Source organism: Heteronotia binoei, chromosome 21 (assembly GCF_032191835.1).
Source record: "Heteronotia binoei isolate CCM8104 ecotype False Entrance Well chromosome 21, APGP_CSIRO_Hbin_v1, whole genome shotgun sequence".
Classification (NCBI taxonomy): Eukaryota; Metazoa; Chordata; class Lepidosauria; order Squamata; family Gekkonidae; genus Heteronotia; species Heteronotia binoei.
The window spans coordinates 140,116,939-140,134,957 of record NC_083243.1 but is presented as its reverse complement, the minus strand read 5'-3'; the positions used below and the strand labels follow the sequence as shown (position 1 = coordinate 140,134,957).

The 18,019-nt window shown below is 39.6% G+C and overlaps 1 protein-coding gene across 5 annotated transcripts in view; it reads left to right on the top strand.

Annotated features, from left to right (window-relative positions):
- The window catches only part of TEAD1 (TEA domain transcription factor 1), a 360,416-nt gene that overhangs the window by 248,193 nt on the left and 94,204 nt on the right, over positions 1 to 18,019 (top strand). For 2 of the 5 annotated variants that reach the window (XM_060263079.1, XM_060263080.1), the window contains 3 exons: positions 7,388 to 7,452; positions 13,101 to 13,163; positions 13,253 to 13,315. In XM_060263079.1, the coding sequence (XP_060119062.1) occupies positions 7,388 to 7,452; positions 13,101 to 13,163; positions 13,253 to 13,315 (191 nt within the window). The remainder of the gene's footprint in view (positions 1 to 7,387; positions 7,453 to 13,100; positions 13,164 to 13,252; positions 13,316 to 18,019) is intronic. The other 3 variants (XM_060263081.1, XM_060263083.1, XM_060263082.1) reach the window with 2 other exon arrangements.

Genomic DNA, 18,019 nt, shown 5'->3' with positions numbered 1-18,019 from the left:
ATGGAGATCTGCTTTATTCAGACATCTTGCTTACATTGTTCAGTAGTAGAAAATAGATCCATTCCATCTCACAGTATTAGAACTTTAAATTTCATGAAAATTTTTTCTCTGTTTCCCTTCAGGTTGGTATATAGTATATAAAATGGATTTAAACTGTAAATTCCCCATATTGTGTAATTGATGACAATTTAAAGTGATATAATACAGACTTAACATTTATATTAAATTTTGAAACATATCCAAGTTAACTTTATTTAATTCTTCAATGTGAGAATCCATCAGCACTGAAAGTTAAACCTCTTCAAGTGAATATTGTAAGCCAACTGTAATTCTAAAAATGAGCCCTCTTTTCCCTTGAAGAACAAGTAAAGCTGAAGCCACCAACTGAAAAATTCTATTCTGCTAATTTTTATCTATTATGATGCAAATATTGATTTTAATCTCCTTAACTCATCCATCATGCATGACAGATGAGCCAGCCTATTGTCTGCCTATTTGAAGGATTTCTGTCCAAGCTGGACTTTTCATTAGGAGCTCTTGGCAAAGAACACTTTGTTTAACATTGGTTGACTCGCTGTATAAATCAGCATTTCAGAATAGTCGAATACAAATTCAGCCTATAAAATTATATTCAACTAGGTTTTTTATGTCATAAAAGAAATTAATGATAATGATCTTTCTGCCATCTAATTTGGAAGACTGTTTCAATTCCATCTCTCTTAAGCATTGACTAGACTTAGTTCTAGGTTTGCAACTTAATATTTACATTCTTAAAGGACTGAAGTACCACATAGCAAAGTGTGCAGTTATAAGACAGATCAATTTTTTCAAAACTTTGAAATCAATCCACACCATACCTATTGTAAATTGTAAGTATTTTGTTGTTGAGGCTAGCAATACCAGTAAATAAATATGTTTGGTAGTTATACAAACTGAAATGTTCCTTTGCAGTTCTTTATATTTTTCTTTGGTGCTACAGATAGTGGTGTCAAATTGCAGAATGGGTTTGCAAAGGCTAAATAGCCTACCACAATCCAATACAGAATTAAGATTATTTAAACCCAGAGAATCAAGTGTTGTGCTAGATTGTGGTCATTAAGTACCGAGTTTGCAGAACGTGGGATTATCATGGAAGAGATATTGTGGAACCAAATTACAAACAATGAATCAAGAAAAAAGTGAGTTCAAATCAAGGCCTTGTAGGTAGGTTCCTTTATAAAGCAAACACTTTTGTGTTTGAAAAAACAGCCCCAGTTCTTAATTTATTTATTTTTAAAAAATTGTTAAACTTATGGAGTCATTTCTGTTTCAAATTTATAATAATGTAAAATAATAAATGTACTGTTTTCATGGCTTGTCATCTAATCTACAAAAAGCAAATTAATTACTGTGGATTTTCCCATAGGCACACACTTTGAACAATTCTTCTAAAATTATATATAAATGTACATTTTCCAGTTTATAGAATTACCCTGGCATTTCTTTTCTATTAGTGTATTTACATCTGTAATATTTGAATTACAGATGTTTTCATAATATTGTGTTATTAAAAAATGATTAAAAACAACAACAAAAACTGTTCAGTCAAGACATGCAGCAATACCAGAAGTAAAACCGTGTTTGATATCATAGAGGGAACTCCCAACAGTAGTGCAAATATGGCAGAAAAGCCAAAACAATACGTTAGAGGAATATTGCTGATTGAATTGTGTAGGATCAACACCCAATATTTTTCCAGGGATGTTAAACCTCTTGTAGCTGCTAAATTGGATTTGCAGCTGAATGAAGTATCAGCTGCTGCTGGACAAGCCCATAAAGGCAGGATGGCTGGCCTTTTGTAGGCAGGGCTTAAAGGACGATTGATATGTTTTAGTACTTTTAGGATTATTGTGATTAAGAGGAAACCACTCTGAATGATAGGGAAAAGGGTGTAAAAATACACAGCCCACAGCTGGTGAGCAGCATGTGTTTGCTATGAGGGGAGGTCATGACTAGTTGAGCCTGCTGGTTCTAGTGTTGATTGACAGATACGAAAATTTGATATTATGAAGCGGGGAATTGCCTTAAAAGGCCATATTTGGGACAATTTGGGCAGCAAATTTATCAGAGTTCAGTGATGTGGTTAGAAGAGCTTTAGTATATCTGCCTTGCAATGAAAATGAAAGCTGGGGGTTTTTAGCCTTAAAAGAACCAAAACAAAGATTAATCTGTGCAAGTTGGCTTCATTGTCATTGTGATCACAGTCCCCCCCCCCCCCCCCAACAGAGGTCTTTATACAAAGCCTACTCGTTATGGTACTGTGGTAGAACAAATACTAGTTAGATGGAAATTAAGTTTGCTGAACTTGCAAACTGTTAAGCATCTGGTAATGCTGAAAAAAATGTATATGTGATTTATGCAAGAGACAGCTTTGCAGCAGAAAAGCTGCTTTATTATTTTTTTTTATTAAACACCTGCTTTAGAAACATGAGTGTTTTGTATCTGCTCTCTTCCTGAGCTCTTTCATTCCCTCATTTGGAATTGTAGCTGGTTCAGTTGACTGTTTTATTTTAAGCCATTTGAATCCTTGCAAATGTGCATTTAAATGGTTGAATCTCCTTTTTTAAAAAAGTGGGGCTGTACTTCTTTCAAAATTTGAGTTTAGCATACCACACAGGAAAGAACACAAGCTTGCCAAGTCCTGCTGAGCGTTTTTTCAAGCCTGTGAAAAGAATGAATTATTCAGCAGTAAGCATGCTTACAGCTGGCCATTTGGGAGCTTTGATGTGCGAATCAGGCGGTTGCATGAATGCCCTTATTGTCATGTTATGTGTACACAGTGTGTGAATTATTGAAAATAGTGAGGCCTGAGCCTCATCTGGTAGAGATTACAGTGCAGGCATGCTGGGTGAAGGTCTGTAATTGAAAATCCCCAGATGCTGTTTATTTGGCCTATGTCACATGACCTTCTGCAGTAAGCTTGTCTGAACAAAATGCTGCCTGGATAGGAAAGCACACCCCAGTCCCCTACTCCACCAGCTCGCTACGGGGACCACTCTCAAAACTCACCATGGGGATGACTTAACACCTGCCTGTAATATTTTTAAAGGCTTAAAATAGATTTTGTTCATGGCTTTTAAATAGTTGGTGTGTTACTTGGTGGTTGAAACTGTTTAATCAGTTGCTGACTTTTATCTACAAGAGGTTTCTTGTTAGCTAAATTGGCATTAAAATTTCCTCTTTTCCCTCCTCTGTTCAAGAAGTGTCTCCCCCTCTTCTCAGCACAAGACATGGAACCATGCTTATAGCACAACTTATGTGAATATAAAAGGCTGACATTTTTTTATTGCCCAAACACATGCAGATGTCACTGAGGCTGATTTAAAACACTTTTTGTAAAGTTGCTTGCCAGGAATAGTCATTCTGATACCACCAATCCAACTAGTAGTAAAAGCTGTAGTAAAAACTAACACTAAATAAGTTTTAATAGGATAAAAAGTTCTGTTTTACTCCCCTGAATTGATCTGAAGTTGGAGTTTAAGGTTTGGTACTGGTTTGCCCAAGGCTGTGAATCTTTATGGAGTTAGAGCTTTTTTTAAAGCAGGTCTAAAAATGTCTACAGATTCGATAACAGAACTTGAAAATTTTACCACATCTTTTACAAACATTGTACACCTAGAACATGATTTTCTGCAGTACTTGACACAAACAGACTTGTAAGTCTCCTGTTCAGCTTGGTCAGGTCATTTGAGAACAAAAATAAAACAACAGATATTCTTACCAGTATTACCCCTATGGACCAATAACAGTATCCTGGTAGGGAGAATTTAGGAAACGTTTAAGAAGTATAAAGTTCCTTATCTCCATTTTATTCTCACAATTATGTGGTAGGTTAGGTAGTGGCAATTATGTGGTAGGTTAGGTAGTGGCATAGCGACTGGCCCCAGTGAGCTTTGTGGCAGAATACTGATTTGACCTAGGTATTTCCAGAGTTCAGAATGAGCCACTTTGGCTGTGATCACACATGCTAAATAATGCAGTCTCAATGCACTTTCAATGCACTTTCCAACTGGATTTTACTGTGTGAACTGGAAAAATCCAGTTGGAAAGTGCATTGAAAGTGGATTAAAACTGCATTATTTTGCATGTGTGATTACAGCTGTGCTGTCTTTCTCTTGTAGAGGAACCACACATTATATAGTACTGTATTTCAAAACAATGCAGTTGTTACCTGTACATCCACAATATTTATTTGCCCAGGTTCTATCTGGCCCTATCCATCTATCTTAGTCATTTTTAGGATGCTGGTGGTATGATATTCACTGTGGCCAAAGGAATGGTCCTACAGGGCTCAGCTGGTGGCTAAGGCTTTACATGACTCAGTTGGATATGAAAATGATGGAGCTGGAAATGGCATGCCACTGGTGATGAGAGGGTGGGATCTGACCCAATGATTAAGATCTTTAAAGGATGATGGGGAGATCAGTAAGGAGAGAGGAAGTCCCTTGAGGGATACCATGCCTGAGGAAGGGAAGAAAGCCATGTCAGGGAGTCTAGAGTCAGGGACTTGAAACAAAGAAATAGCCATTGTTGCAGCCTAAATCAGGAAGAACAGCCTCTGAGGCAAAGACATGAAGTGTAGAGGATCAAAAGGATCACAGAGCAGCAAAGCTGGGGGTGAAACAGGAAGGGTGGAATCAAAACGCAGGGGCTGCTGGAGGGGAGCACCTGTAACCCAAAAAAGCCACAGACTCTCATGCTCAGAACCAGTGAAGGCAGAGGTGGAAGTGCAGATTCAGGACATACTAAGGAAAGAGTTTACATGGCACCCTGCAGTACAGGACTTGGGGATTTACCAGTCCTAGTGAAGGTGCCAATGGGTTGGATGAACAGAGTCTAGAGAAATTGGAGGGAAACTCCTTGAGAGGACAGAGGGACTTAAAGTACCAGTGATGAAGGCCTTCAGAAGGCTACAAAAAGTGGACAATGAAGACAGACCCTGGAGATAAAGCAGGACTGAGAACAGAGAATGATTGGAACCTTGAGGGGTAGGTTCAGAAGTGCTGGAGAAGTCAATTCCTTGCATGAATAGAAACTTAATGTCCACGCCTGTTCTAAGAGTTACTTCTAATCTTGGTGTCACTTTTCCATAATTTCCATGACTATTTGAAGAAAACAGTGCTGTATCTGTTTACCACAGTCTCAGCTGGGTAAGGATCTCAGATCTGTTCATTCCTTCCCTAGCTGCCCTGGATTCCCATAACATAGCAGAGAAGTGCATTAATTGACTGGGGTGTTTCTGAGTTTACTTAATAGATAAGATGAGAAATGAGCAAAAGGGTCAGTTGTTAGTCTTTCATCTTCTGGGCACAGTATCAGTTTAGCAGCCTACAAAGTATAATACTTTATTTACTTGCATTGATAAATGTACTATCTTGTTTTATTTTTTGATCCAGAAGAGTGATGGAGGGCGGCACATGTTGTTTTCTCTCCCTTGCTTTCACATTGTTGCTGATTGGTAGAAATTGCAGTTAAAAAAAATTAAAATATAACCCTTTCTTCCTCTCCATAATACTAGAACTTGGGAGCATCCGATAAAAGTGGATGGGCAAAAGATTCAGAACAGAAAAAATTTCTTTGTTCAGTAGATTAATAAATTGTAGAATTCACTGTGAGTGGCTGTAGTAATGGCCACAAGCAAAGATGGTTTTTTTTAAAGAGACTCAGACAGATTCATGGAGGGTGGGTCCATCAGTGACTACTAGCCATTGTTTCATGTGGGTAGCCATGTTGATCTGAAAAAGCAGAACAAAGTTTGAGTCCAGCGGCACCCCTTAGACCAACCAAGTTTTATTCAAGGGATGCTTTTGTGTACACATACACTTCTTCAGATGCAATGAAATGGAAGCCAAACAAATGGTAACCATATAAACTAAGCTTCTTATTCCTGTTTGATCCTCGAATCTGTTAAACATCTTCATTATGCTAATTTACTGCTCACCCCTCTACCTATTTATATGGACTAAGAATAGGCACAGAACACAAAAATGGTGGTTTGTGTTTCATGCAGGCCTCAGATTTAGTGGGAGCTCACAGGAGCACAACTCCTGAACCTTTCTGAGAGTTCCACCTCCTCCTTCTGAGAGTTCCACCTTCTTGTCCATTGAATAGTATTGCAGCTGCATAACAATTCCTAGATGAGCTCCACCACCTATTCTTCTACAAAACAACCTGGTTTCATGTGATTGCCCAAACTGGAGGTTCATTTTGTGATTTGTATGGTTGCCCAACCTAGTCCATGGTTCATTGTTTTGTTTTGTTCAGGAGGTGTAAAACTCACTGGGAGTCTTTAGCAGGTTTTCCTCCACCCCAACCTCCACATTTGGTGAAGACTGGATTTGGAATGTCCAAGTTGCAGCCCCCCAAGTGCCCCCAGGAAAGTTCAGCAGAACAGCTAACACTTCTCTTTGTGCTGCAAGTGGAAGCAGTGAAGTCAAGGTGTCTGCTCCTATTGACCAGAATGAGAGCTCTGTGATAGGCTCCCAGAATTGCCAATCAAGATAACTGCTATGGGTGTTTCTGGAGCTCCCATAAGTCTAGTCCCAGCATTGCCTAGGAATTGATTGAATCAGTGCCAGGCTGTCTGGAAAAACGAACCATAAAAATGAAGCAAATAAAGACCAAGGGAAAAAGAGGGTTCATTTTCTAGTTTGAGCTTGACACGAGCAAACAAACTGGTTCAGAATGAACCACGAATCAGCCTGATTTGTGCATGAGTTGCGATTTGTGGATTGGTTCATGCCATCCTTAGTATGGACTGGTAACTTCCATTACACTGAAAGTGAGGAAGTGTGTGCGCACTTGAAAGCTTATACCTTGAATAAAACTTTGTTGGTCTAAAAGACGCTACTGGACTCAAAACATTGTTCTACTAGCCTTAGTGCATAAGGAATCCTCCATATATGGAGACAGTAAACTTCTGGATATCAACATTAATAGGCATCATCAGGGAACAGGTCAGCTGGTTGGTCACTGTGTGAAACAGCATGTTGGACTTACTGGTCCTATATATTGCCATTTTAGTTCTGAAAAGTATTGCCATTTTCAACAGATTATATTGACTTCACAAAATGCTGTTTATTTTGGAACTGTCCATGTAGATTAATTGTCAGTTGGCTTGGTCTCTTATGTACTGTTAAACTTATTTAAAGTATTTTCCTTGCAGTCATGTTCTGTGTTCTCATTCCTTCGTGTTATTTAATCTGAAATTCAGGTTTTGGGAAAAGAACTAAAGTATCTGAGATTTGAGATTACAGATGACATTTGGCCAGGATTTCTACATCATGCATTTTTAACATTCTTACTAGGTTGCTGCTTTGGCCTTCATTGTAAATTCTTATTGTTTCAGGTAGGAATGAACTGATAGCCAGATACATCAAACTTAGAACAGGAAAGACACGGACCAGGAAACAGGTAAGAGAGTCCTTCAGGAGGAAAACCCATGCATGTCAGTGGATGACATTATAGAGGTTCTGGCTGCAGTGGTTGCATTTGCTTCTGCTACGGTTAGATATTTTAAAGATTGCTTTAAAATGCTGTTCTTTGTGCTGTTCACCACTGCAGTGACATTTTATTAGGCGCACCATATACTTTCAAACTGTAAGAAACTGTCTGAAAAAACCAGCCTGGAAACATTAATCAGTTAATTTCAGAATCAATTAATTAGGGTGTTTTATGTAAAGAAACTGCTCTTTGATCAAACCCGTTGTGTCTGAAATGTGCTCAGAACTGAGAGTATTGCTGTACAAGTATCATTATGGGCTCTTCTCTTGATTAAAGAAACATGTTTTAAAATAACTTTCTGAAGAATAAATTAGCTTCCTGGTCATGAGAAAGTGTTGACATTTTTAGTATACCTCACTAATGAGTTCTTGTTCTCTCACATTATGAATCCAGAGTTTGAAATTGTAATTGTTCGGAATTCGTCTTGTGTATATGTTTTTAAAATTGAAGAACTACTTACAGTGTTTTGTGATCTCTTCAAAATCTACTGAGTGAGAGTTTTTAATGATTATGGCCAGTGCATGGGAGCTGGCGAGGTTGGTGGCTACCTAGAGTGGCACCTCACCTACGGGGGTGCCATCAGGCACCCCCTCCCCCTCTGTGCTGCTCTTGGCTTCCTGGGTCTGTGATCCAGGAAGTTGAGAGTGGCGGGATGTGCTCTCCTCTGAGCCTGGCTTCCCTCGCAAGGGAAGCCAAGCTCGGAGGAGAACACCCCCTGCCCAGCTACTCCTTGAAGGCAAAAGCAGCCAGATGGGGGTCAGCACAGCTTCTCCGAGCCTGGCTACCCTCACAATTGAAGCCGAACTTAGACTAGAATGCGCCCTGCCCAGCTGCTCTCACCTTGAATGCTAGAGCAACGGAGTGGGGCGTCTGCACAGTTTGCCTGCAGCCCTGGCTCAGCCTTCTTGGGTCTGCCTGAGAAGGCTGAATGGGGGCTGTGGGCAAGCCATGCCTATGCAGTCAACTCCTGGAGGCATTCCGAGACTGCCCTAAGAAGTGTGTGCTGCACAGGTGTGGAGCCTGCCCAGTCCTTCCCTGCTGCACTGCTGTGCCTGCCCTCCCCACTGATGGGGGTGTGGTGGCAGGGCAGGCGAGGGGGGCACAGGCAGGCACCAGCCTGGGGCACCCAAGGCTCTAGTGCTGGCCCTGTATGATGCAAGAAAGTCCTGAAAGCTAGTCCTAACACTAAAAACACTGCATGGAAAATCCTGACAGGTATTACAAGCTAAGGGAGGAGAATACAGGAATGGTCAAGAAGTAGTAATGGCTTAGAACTGTCTGGGCATCACTGTCTTAGACTAATATCAGCCGTGTTGGTCTATTAATTCCATGACCAAAGTGAGTTCACTTAAAGTATTTTTATGAGCTTCTCCTTTGTCCATCTACCCACTGTACCCTCTCCCCCTCTACACACAAAACCATCATTGAGAGTTGGGAGAACCTTCCTCACCCTTGCCTGACAGTGATTAATTCCTGTTGAGTTTCTTTTTTTTTTTGTTCATTCCCCAGAACTGCATGGCATGCTTTCTAGGCAGTTCCTCTTGGAGAAAAGGAGCACTGATGACAATAGGCATTGCAAGCCTACTACATTTTGCAGAAGCATTGCACTAGAGTCCACAAATATATTTTTTCACCAGACCATTCAAGATTTTTTGTATTCTTACATGAATCCTGTATCCTGTGATGACTGCAATAGGTGGTTTTTGTGTCTATTACAAGTTTAGAATCTTTCATTTTCAAGTAGAGATCTCTTTGTAGTCTTAAAGTCTCTAATTATTTCCATCATTTTCACTCATATTTTTAAACTATTACAGAATTATTTCAAATGCTGTATAATTGTATTCAAAATACCTGATGCATCCAAAATATTTTTAACTTCTGATCAAGTGTATTTATGCAATCAAGATAGTATATAAACACATTGGTATTACAGAAGCTGAATTTTTGCTACAACACTGATTATTCTGTACTTACGGTTCCTATGATTCAGGGCTTTTGAAAATCTTCTCCATTTAAACTCACTTACTTGGACATTCTGAAAAAAGTATCACACAGCAATTTTCTGACTTGTTCATAGGACTAATTTAATGTTTGAATTTAGTAAAGTTGCTGCATAGGTTTGCAGTGTTCAAAGGCAATTTCAAAAGGGTTGTGATGGAGAGAGAACATTTTATTGGACCTTGCTTATAGGAAATTTGGGCAAAAGATTTCTATTAGGAGCATTCCTTATTTTCCTCTGACTGATGCTTATAATTCACCTATATGCTCAGAAACACACTTTCACAATGACTGCTATATAACTCTGAAGTTCCAACCCTATTGGTCTCTGTTTCTGGCAGGAGTGGAAATCTTTCTGCAGTGGGGCCATTAGGACCCACTCTTTTCAGAAAGGTCAGGACCCACTTCAGAAATAACAGATGCTCTGCAGAAGGGGGGGGGGAGTGTTTTTGCTCCTTTGTGATGCCAAATGACTTTCCAAGTAGTAGTAGTAGGAGATAGGATTTATTCTCCACTCTTCACTACACAAAGGAGTCTCAGAGTGGGTTACAATCTCCTTTCCCTTTTCCTCCTCACAACAGACCCTGTGAGGTAGGGGGGGCTGAGAGAGCTCTCCCAGATAACCTGGGAGGTAAAATACAAAATATACAAAGGTCTGTGTTTTAGAGATGAGTCAGCAAAAAACACTGCCCCACAGCAATATCAGGACACCATGAAGCATGCATGTGGAAACTCAGTCATGCTAATTTTTTTATGCATTCTTGGAATGAATTGTGGATTCCACAATCTAGTTTTGAGCTTTGGAGGAACAGAACGATGTACCACATTCCAGTAAAAATGATCCTTACACTTACACTATCCTTTTGGATTTTAAATTGCAACTTCTTCATATATAGACATGTCATATTAGTGTGTTAGGAGAAGAGATGAAGTTCCTGTACAGGCATGCTGTGTCTGTTTTGTGGCACCGTGGATAGTAATACCAGTTCAGCAGAGAAAGAGAGGAAAATGGCCCAATGCCAGTGGCTCATACTCAGCCATTTATGTTTTGTTGGTAAAGTTCTTTGTTTGGAAGAAACCAAAGTACAATAGATGTTAAGAATGAGAAACGGAATGAATCAGGAGTAAAACAGCAGACAAGTAGCACAATCCAAAATCACACTTTAGATTATGCTTCTGACTATAATCAGAATGTGTTATGATCATCAGATTTTTACCCCTAGTTCAGTTTCTTTTTAGCTGTGATTCTGTATGACTTAGTCTTTGAAAGTATGATTGATTGGTCAAGATTTCTCATAATGGTAATTTTTGGAAATCAGAATTTTACTGTCACACACACTTTTTGTATTTATTATCTAGGAATCCAATAGACGCAGAAAAAAAACAAAAAACAAAACCCTGCACACCACTAGTATTAGTCACACTTTGTGTTGATGTGTCATCTGAAGACATGAAGTCTAGTTACAGCTGCTGCTTTATTTCTGGAGGTCACAGCATTGAGAGCCTGGATATACAGCTGTAACCATCCAGTCTGAATCATGATTTCTGTATATACATGGACGTTCAAATGGTGGTGTGAGTTGGTTGACAGCCAGTTTGGTGTAGTGGTTAAGAGTGGCAGACTCTAATTTGGAGAACCGAGTATGATTCCCTACTCTTCCACATGCAGCTGCTGAGTGACTTTGGGTCAATCACAGTTTCCTTAGAGTGGTTCTCTCAAGAGCAGTTCTCTCAGAGTTCTTTCAGCCCCACCAACCTCACAGGGTGTCTGTTGTGGGCAGAGGAAGGGGAAGTTGTAAGCTGCTCTGAGACTGCAAGTGAAGAACAGAATGTAAGTCCAATCTCCACCTCCTACTGCTTCCCTGAGCAAATTCTACAATAAGGTATACCCACATACATAGCTGAATTTTTCCCATTGGTTAAACAAAGCTGCTTATGAAAGTGAAAAAATTGCAGAGATGATTTTAGAAATTGGGACAGGATGAGTTTTTCTGCTTCATCTGAAGATGATTTTTGTAATAGTCAAAAATTAAAATTTTGAGAGATTGAACATGGAAGAGTTACTGTCAAGCTCTACAAGATACTGGGTGCCATTACAGTCTGCTATTTTAGCTGTTGCCCACCTAATTGTGGCAACCATTGGTGTATTCTTCACTGTATTAGGGTTTGTTTGTTTTTTAGAGGTGCAACTCCCGTTGCTTTTATTTTTAAAAGGGTTAAAGTCAAAGTATTATTGTGCAGGTTGCATACAAGAATCAGGCAAGATCCCAGGGATTCCTTAAATGCACAGGGACTCTGGTGCATAGATGATGTTCCCACATACTTAAGCTGTGCACATATATTGTGAGTTTTCCCTACAAGCTGAATTCAGTTTTAACTGCTTGGTGATGCTAAAGTTTTTAATTTTCTTTCTTAAAAATTGGATATATAGTTGTGCTTGGAGCTCTGTTCTGCATTATGAATACACACTATTTATTACAAGGAGTATGGAAACAGGCTAGTGCAGTGATTGTATTTCTTAGTGTTGTTGAACTTTGCTGAATAAATATTATATACCATTTGATATAAGGATGTTTCCAGAATCCTTCCTGCATGATTTCATTGTATCTGTTGTTTTCATATGACCTCTGTAATTATATAGTGAGTGCTTATGGTTGTGTGTTTTGTAATATTGTGTTAGTCTTCAGCTATCTAAGTTTCAGACTTGGACTTGGGAAATTTGAGTTCAGTCTCCACTGTGCAGTAATGATATCAGGATGCTCTGGGGTCAACTGCACTCTTTCTGACCCTGCATTGCAGCATTGTTATAAAGTTGAAATACTCAGCCACTGAAGAAATGGCAGAGTACAAATATAATAAAATGTAATGTGATCATTTTCTTTAATTAATTGTGGTGCTGCATAATTGACTTGTTGACTTTTGGAATACATTTTCTCCCCTTTTATTCTTTGGTGTGTTGGTATATTATATGCATGGTGTAGGCAAAAGACACCTCCCTGGTTTATGGCAACATCTTCAGTGCTCTTTCCAGTGTGAAAACTTTTGTTACTTGATCAGCTACAGCAGAACTTGGAACTTTTGACAAAAGTCGATAATGTGACTTTTGAAGTCTTACAAATTCATGTATTGTTGTTTGATATGCTAAATTTTCTTTTGTTCAGTTCTGAAAAAAACTACGGTATAACATGCCTTAAAAAGACAGTAGTCATTCCTCGCACTTAAAAAAAAGTTTAAGAAAAGAGCACATAATTCTTGTCTAACTCAAGGCAGACACCAGTTTCTCTTGGTTAGAAACAAAAATTGAGTAGGTTAATTTTTTTTCTTCATAATCAGGTCACTGCAGTGATGATTGTATTTTGGCCAACTTCTGTGCTAAATGGCTGGGAATGTGGTCTTTTAACAGCAAAGCTTACTGAAGGTGCAAATAACTCCCCCCCCCCATTTTATTTTATTTTTTAAACTAAGAGATACTTTGTATTTGATTTTTGTGTGTTTCTTTTGTGTTTTTCTTTCTTTTTTGTTCTCTTTTCTTTTTTATTTTATAACTCTGAACAATGTAGGTGTCTAGTCACATACAGGTCTTAGCCAGGAAGAAAGTTCGAGAAATTCAAGCCGCCATTAAGGTACGTTTGGCTTGCCCAGTTGTAGGGGGCTTTTCATCTCCATGGTTACAGGCTTTTCCTTTGTTTCCCTCCCTTCCCCTACCCTGCAGGTGTCTAGTCACATTCAGGTTCTTGCCAGAAGGAAATCTCGTGATTTTCATTCCAAGCTAAAGGTATGCGCTTTTCTGCTTTTGGGCTTGTGGTTGCTATGCATTTCACTTCCTGTTGTCCCTGGTGATTGGTGGATGCCTGGTGCTGTGATGCTTGTAACCTAGTTTCCTTGCATGTGGTAGCTGTTTACATTTCTTATCTCTGCCATTCTGTCTGATTTCTGCACTAGCATCTGCATTAAAATATTTTAACACCTTTGAAAATGTTACTTGCTATGTGCGTACATACTCAATAGAAAATCATGTGGTTCTTTATTTTAAAACTTAGTTTTTTAAAAATAATACTGTGCTTAATATGTTGTAGCTAAAAGGAAAATTGTGTGTGTTGTGCACAGAAATGCACACAGAGTTCCAGTGAATGAAAGTTAGGTATAAGTTTCTTAATTAGATTTTTTTAGCACTTAAAGGTTTTTTTTAAAAAATATTTTCTTATAAAGCATTAGATTTCTACCCATTGCCTCCTACTTTAAAAATGCTTGTCTGTGATTTCCACAGTTCTTCCAATACCGTTTTAACAAATCTACTTTTTATGAATCACTCTCCCCACCCCATTCAACTATTTACTCCTTTCTGAGTGAAGCACTTCCAAGACCCTTTGGCTGCCTTAGTATGTGGGCACATTAAATCAATGGAATAAAAGTGCTTCACTTTGACTGAGTTATTTTATCTTGGCAGTATCTTAAATAACTCACCTTGAAAAAGTTATTTATTGCCTCAATTAAAAAAGAAAACTACAGTTCTCTTTTTCCTTCCCCATTTTCTGAGGATACACACATTTCTAAACATAAGCAAGAATCAGTAGCAAATACTGTTTTTCAAATTTTAATCATAAAATTTATAAGAAATACAATGAAGTTAGGTGTGTTTGTCTTCTTTTTAAAATTTCTAGTAAAACCCTAGCAGTGTGGATATCCGCAAATATGAAAACAAGTATATTTTTTTAACTGACTGGAAAGCATAACGCTGTAGAAAGTGATCGCACTGCCTTATGTAGTAAACACTCTGGATGCTGTTTGCCACAATCCCTGACTGCAGTATGTAAATAACAGGCTGGCTTTGTTGCTGTCCTACTTGTCAGGAGCTTTTGGTTTTCAATATGCTGTGGGCAGCATGCTGGCAAGCTTGTATGGCTGTTGGTGGCTGGCTTTTGAGCTGCACTGGCTGAGCAGATGGGGTAGGGGAACAAGAACTAAGAAAACTTAAGCATACTGCTTTTTAACCTTTGGTGCAACAGTACAGAAGGCTGTAGCATTTCAGACTAAAACTGTCCAATCCTGATGGCTAAAATTAGGCACCTGAGCTCATTTTAGAAACCTAGGCAATGTACTGACTGTATGCATGTGCCTGTTTGAATGCTGGGCACCTGCAGCCTCCTTCATGAATGTAGTCCTGAATTTGTTAGCAGGGACTACATTCATAGATTTCTCTCAAATAGCTTCTTCTTTGGTTCTCAGGGTTAAAATTGTGTTGAATTTTGTCATTCTATTGAATGGGAAAATGCATTGGAATATTTCCATCTTGCACCTAAAATATTTAAAAGGTACCTCTTTTAAAACAATAATGTTCTTATGGCTGCACCTCCTTTATTGACAATGAAGGTTTCTGCAGAGCAAAGCGGCAAAGGTAATGCGAGTGATACCTGCAAATTCCCTTTCCTAGTGGATACTCAGTATGTTTATAGCAAATGGAGTTTAGCATCTGTTTTCTGATGAATTGGTTTGGCTCTAAGGAAATTGCTTAAAGGTCTGCCTGATGCAACTTTCTGAATAATCATTTCCACCACTCCCATGATGTTGGTGTGTTCATCAGCACCAGAGCTTTTTTTGTAGAAGGAACTCCTTTGTATATTGGGCCGCATACCCCTGATGTAGCCAGTCCCCCTGGAGCTTACAGTAGGTCCTGTAATAAGAGCCCTGTAAGTTCTTGGAGGATTGGTTACATCAGGGGTGTGTGGCCCAATATGCAAAGAAGTTCCTGCTACAAAAAAAAGCCCTGATCAGCACAAAGGAGCAAGCTGCAGCACCGTAATGTGTTTGTGTGACAAGGCACCAATGAAAATTAGTCAGTGGTTCAGGAACTCCACAGTCTTGCTTTCAGTTATCCAGTCAATATGAAGCAAATAACAACTATACAGCTATCTCAGGAGGGATAGGGAAGGACAGAGAGTAATACCTTCTGCACAAGGCTTGATCCAGCTATAATACATTATTTTATGCAAAATAGAAATAGAATGGCCTGAGAGGCCATATCAGAAGGTACTTGGCCTCCAGAGCTATACCCAAGTTGAACCCTGGAGTGAGTCCAAGGCTTGCATATCCTTCTGTTGTTATATTGCATCTGTGAGGAAAAATGCAATTATATTGAAAGATATCCTGCATTTATCTGAGTGCAGGATTATTTTGACCCTCATGGGATACAGTCTGATATTGAGAGAGGGGTTCTGTCATAACTGCCTGGAGTTGTGTGCATTGAAATAAAAGTAGAATCTGTCCTATTGCGGATGTTTTGCACCCATAGTGAAGAGAGCAAGGGATGAATTGGAGAGGGAGTGTATGAGCTGAGACATGCTCAAGGACAATTCTGGAGGCAGAGTCTCATCTAACCTCGCCCACAGTCTAATCTGGCCCAATTCTCTATTTTTCCTATAAACTGAGAAAGAAAAGTAAACTCAAATTAACACATTTAGTTGCAACTGGCTCCCTACATACAATGTGCTTTATGTTGATTGTTACATTGGTAAGAAATAGCTGAGAGTGTGAAACAACAAGCAATACTTGCTCTTGATCGACCTACTCTAGGAGAAATACTGGATACATTTATTCCTGTATACCTGCTGAGGGAGCCACACTTTTTTATATATTGTAATAATTCATCTGGATCATTCTGTCTGACAGGAAAGTTCATGAAGTGAATGATTAAAGTAGTGCAGCATTCAGTGATATATAGATACTACTCTGCTTCTTCTGAGCAAAGCTCTCCTTCTAGTTTGTTTTGGAATATATCAGGCAATATATTGATTTGTAACAGCAAAGAAGGGAAAGTGTAAGGGCTTTCTTTGCATCCACAACATCAAATAAGTTTGACTTCTCTCCTCCAGCTTCTTTGGTGCCTAGGGGCTATCAGATAAAAAATGAAGTAGAGGACAGTAAAGCAAAATATTGTTTATTTAGTCCATAGATTTTAAGGTAAGAAGGAGCCAGTGTCCTAATGTAGTATAGCCTGCTCCACAGCATGTGCCATTGAATTTTCTCAGTGTCACCAGCTTGTCCTTGATTGAAGTGCATTTTCTGAAAAGGCCAAAAGATTTAATTTGAAGACTTGTGAGTGACAAAGGATCCGTCTCCTCACTTGTACTGTATTCCAGTCATTCATTATCTTCTAGGTTGGAATGCCATTTATTTGTTCTCTCAGGATTGTCTGGCTTCGCCTCCTCATAACTGGTTTTATGGTCCCTCAACTAGTATAGAGAACTGTTTGTTCAACAGTTCTCCAGTGTTTCATGCTCCCATCAGCCTACAGTCACTGTTGTTGTTCCTTCTGGTCCATTAGTGTCATCCACATATGTATAACATCATTCTTGTCACGTAAGACAGCAGCAGGCAAATATGAATAGTGGATATTAGGTATTTGGTACCGGTCTATTTTGTGTTCAGGTCCTAGAGCTAGGCAGAGTGCCAGTGGTTTGAAAAAGAAGGAGATAAGGAGTAGGTGACTGTAACCTGAGCCGCAGTTCTACAATTAAAGGGGCACAGTAGAACAAAATAAGTCTAGATCAGTAAGGGAACTGGCTAAGAGTCTGGCAATACTGTGTAGTGGTTAAAGTGTCAGACTAGAACTGTAGAGTCCCAGGTTGAAATGTCCATTCTGCTGTGAAACTCACTGAGGGGCCAGTGGTCAAGTTGTACAATCTCAGCCTAACCTGCTGCAAACGATTATTATGAGGAGGTGGAGGATGGGGGAATGGAGAAGGTTGCCTGAGCTCCTTAAAGGAAGGGCTGATTTTTAGAGAGAGAGAGCAGCATGTTGTAGTGGTTAAAGTGTCAGACAAGGATCTGGGAAACACAGGTTTGAATTTCTGCTCTGCCAATTTAGAGATGCCAGCCTCTAGGACAGGGGTGGCCAAACTGATGAGCCACATGTGGCTCTTTCACACATATTCTGTGGCTTTTAAGCCTCCACTGCCCCATTGGCTGCTTAGATAAGGCATTTCTCTCTTTAAATCACTTCTCTCTCCCACCATCAATTTTCCTTCCTTCCTTCCTTCCTTCCTTCCTTCCTTCCTTCCTTCCTTCCTTCCTTCCTTCCTTCCTTCCTTCCTTCCTTCCTTCCTTCCTTCCTTCCTTCCTTCCTTCCTTCCTTCCTTCCTTCCTTCCTTCCTTCCTTCCTTCCTTCCTCCCTCCCTCCCTCCCTCCCTTCCTCCCTCCCTCCCTCCCTTCCTCCCTCCCTTCCTCCCAAAATCTGACATTCATGCCTTGTGGCTCTCAAACATCTGGCATCTATTCTGTGTGGCTCTTAAGTAAGTTTGGCCACCCATGCTCTAGGAGATCTTCTGGAATTACAGCTCATCTCCAGTCTACAGTGATCAGTTCCCCTGAAGAAAATAGATGCTTTGGAGGGTGGACTTTATGGCATTGTACCCCACTGAGGTCCCTGTCCTCCCCAGGCTCCATCTCCAAATCTTCAGGAGTTTTTCAACCTAAACCTGAT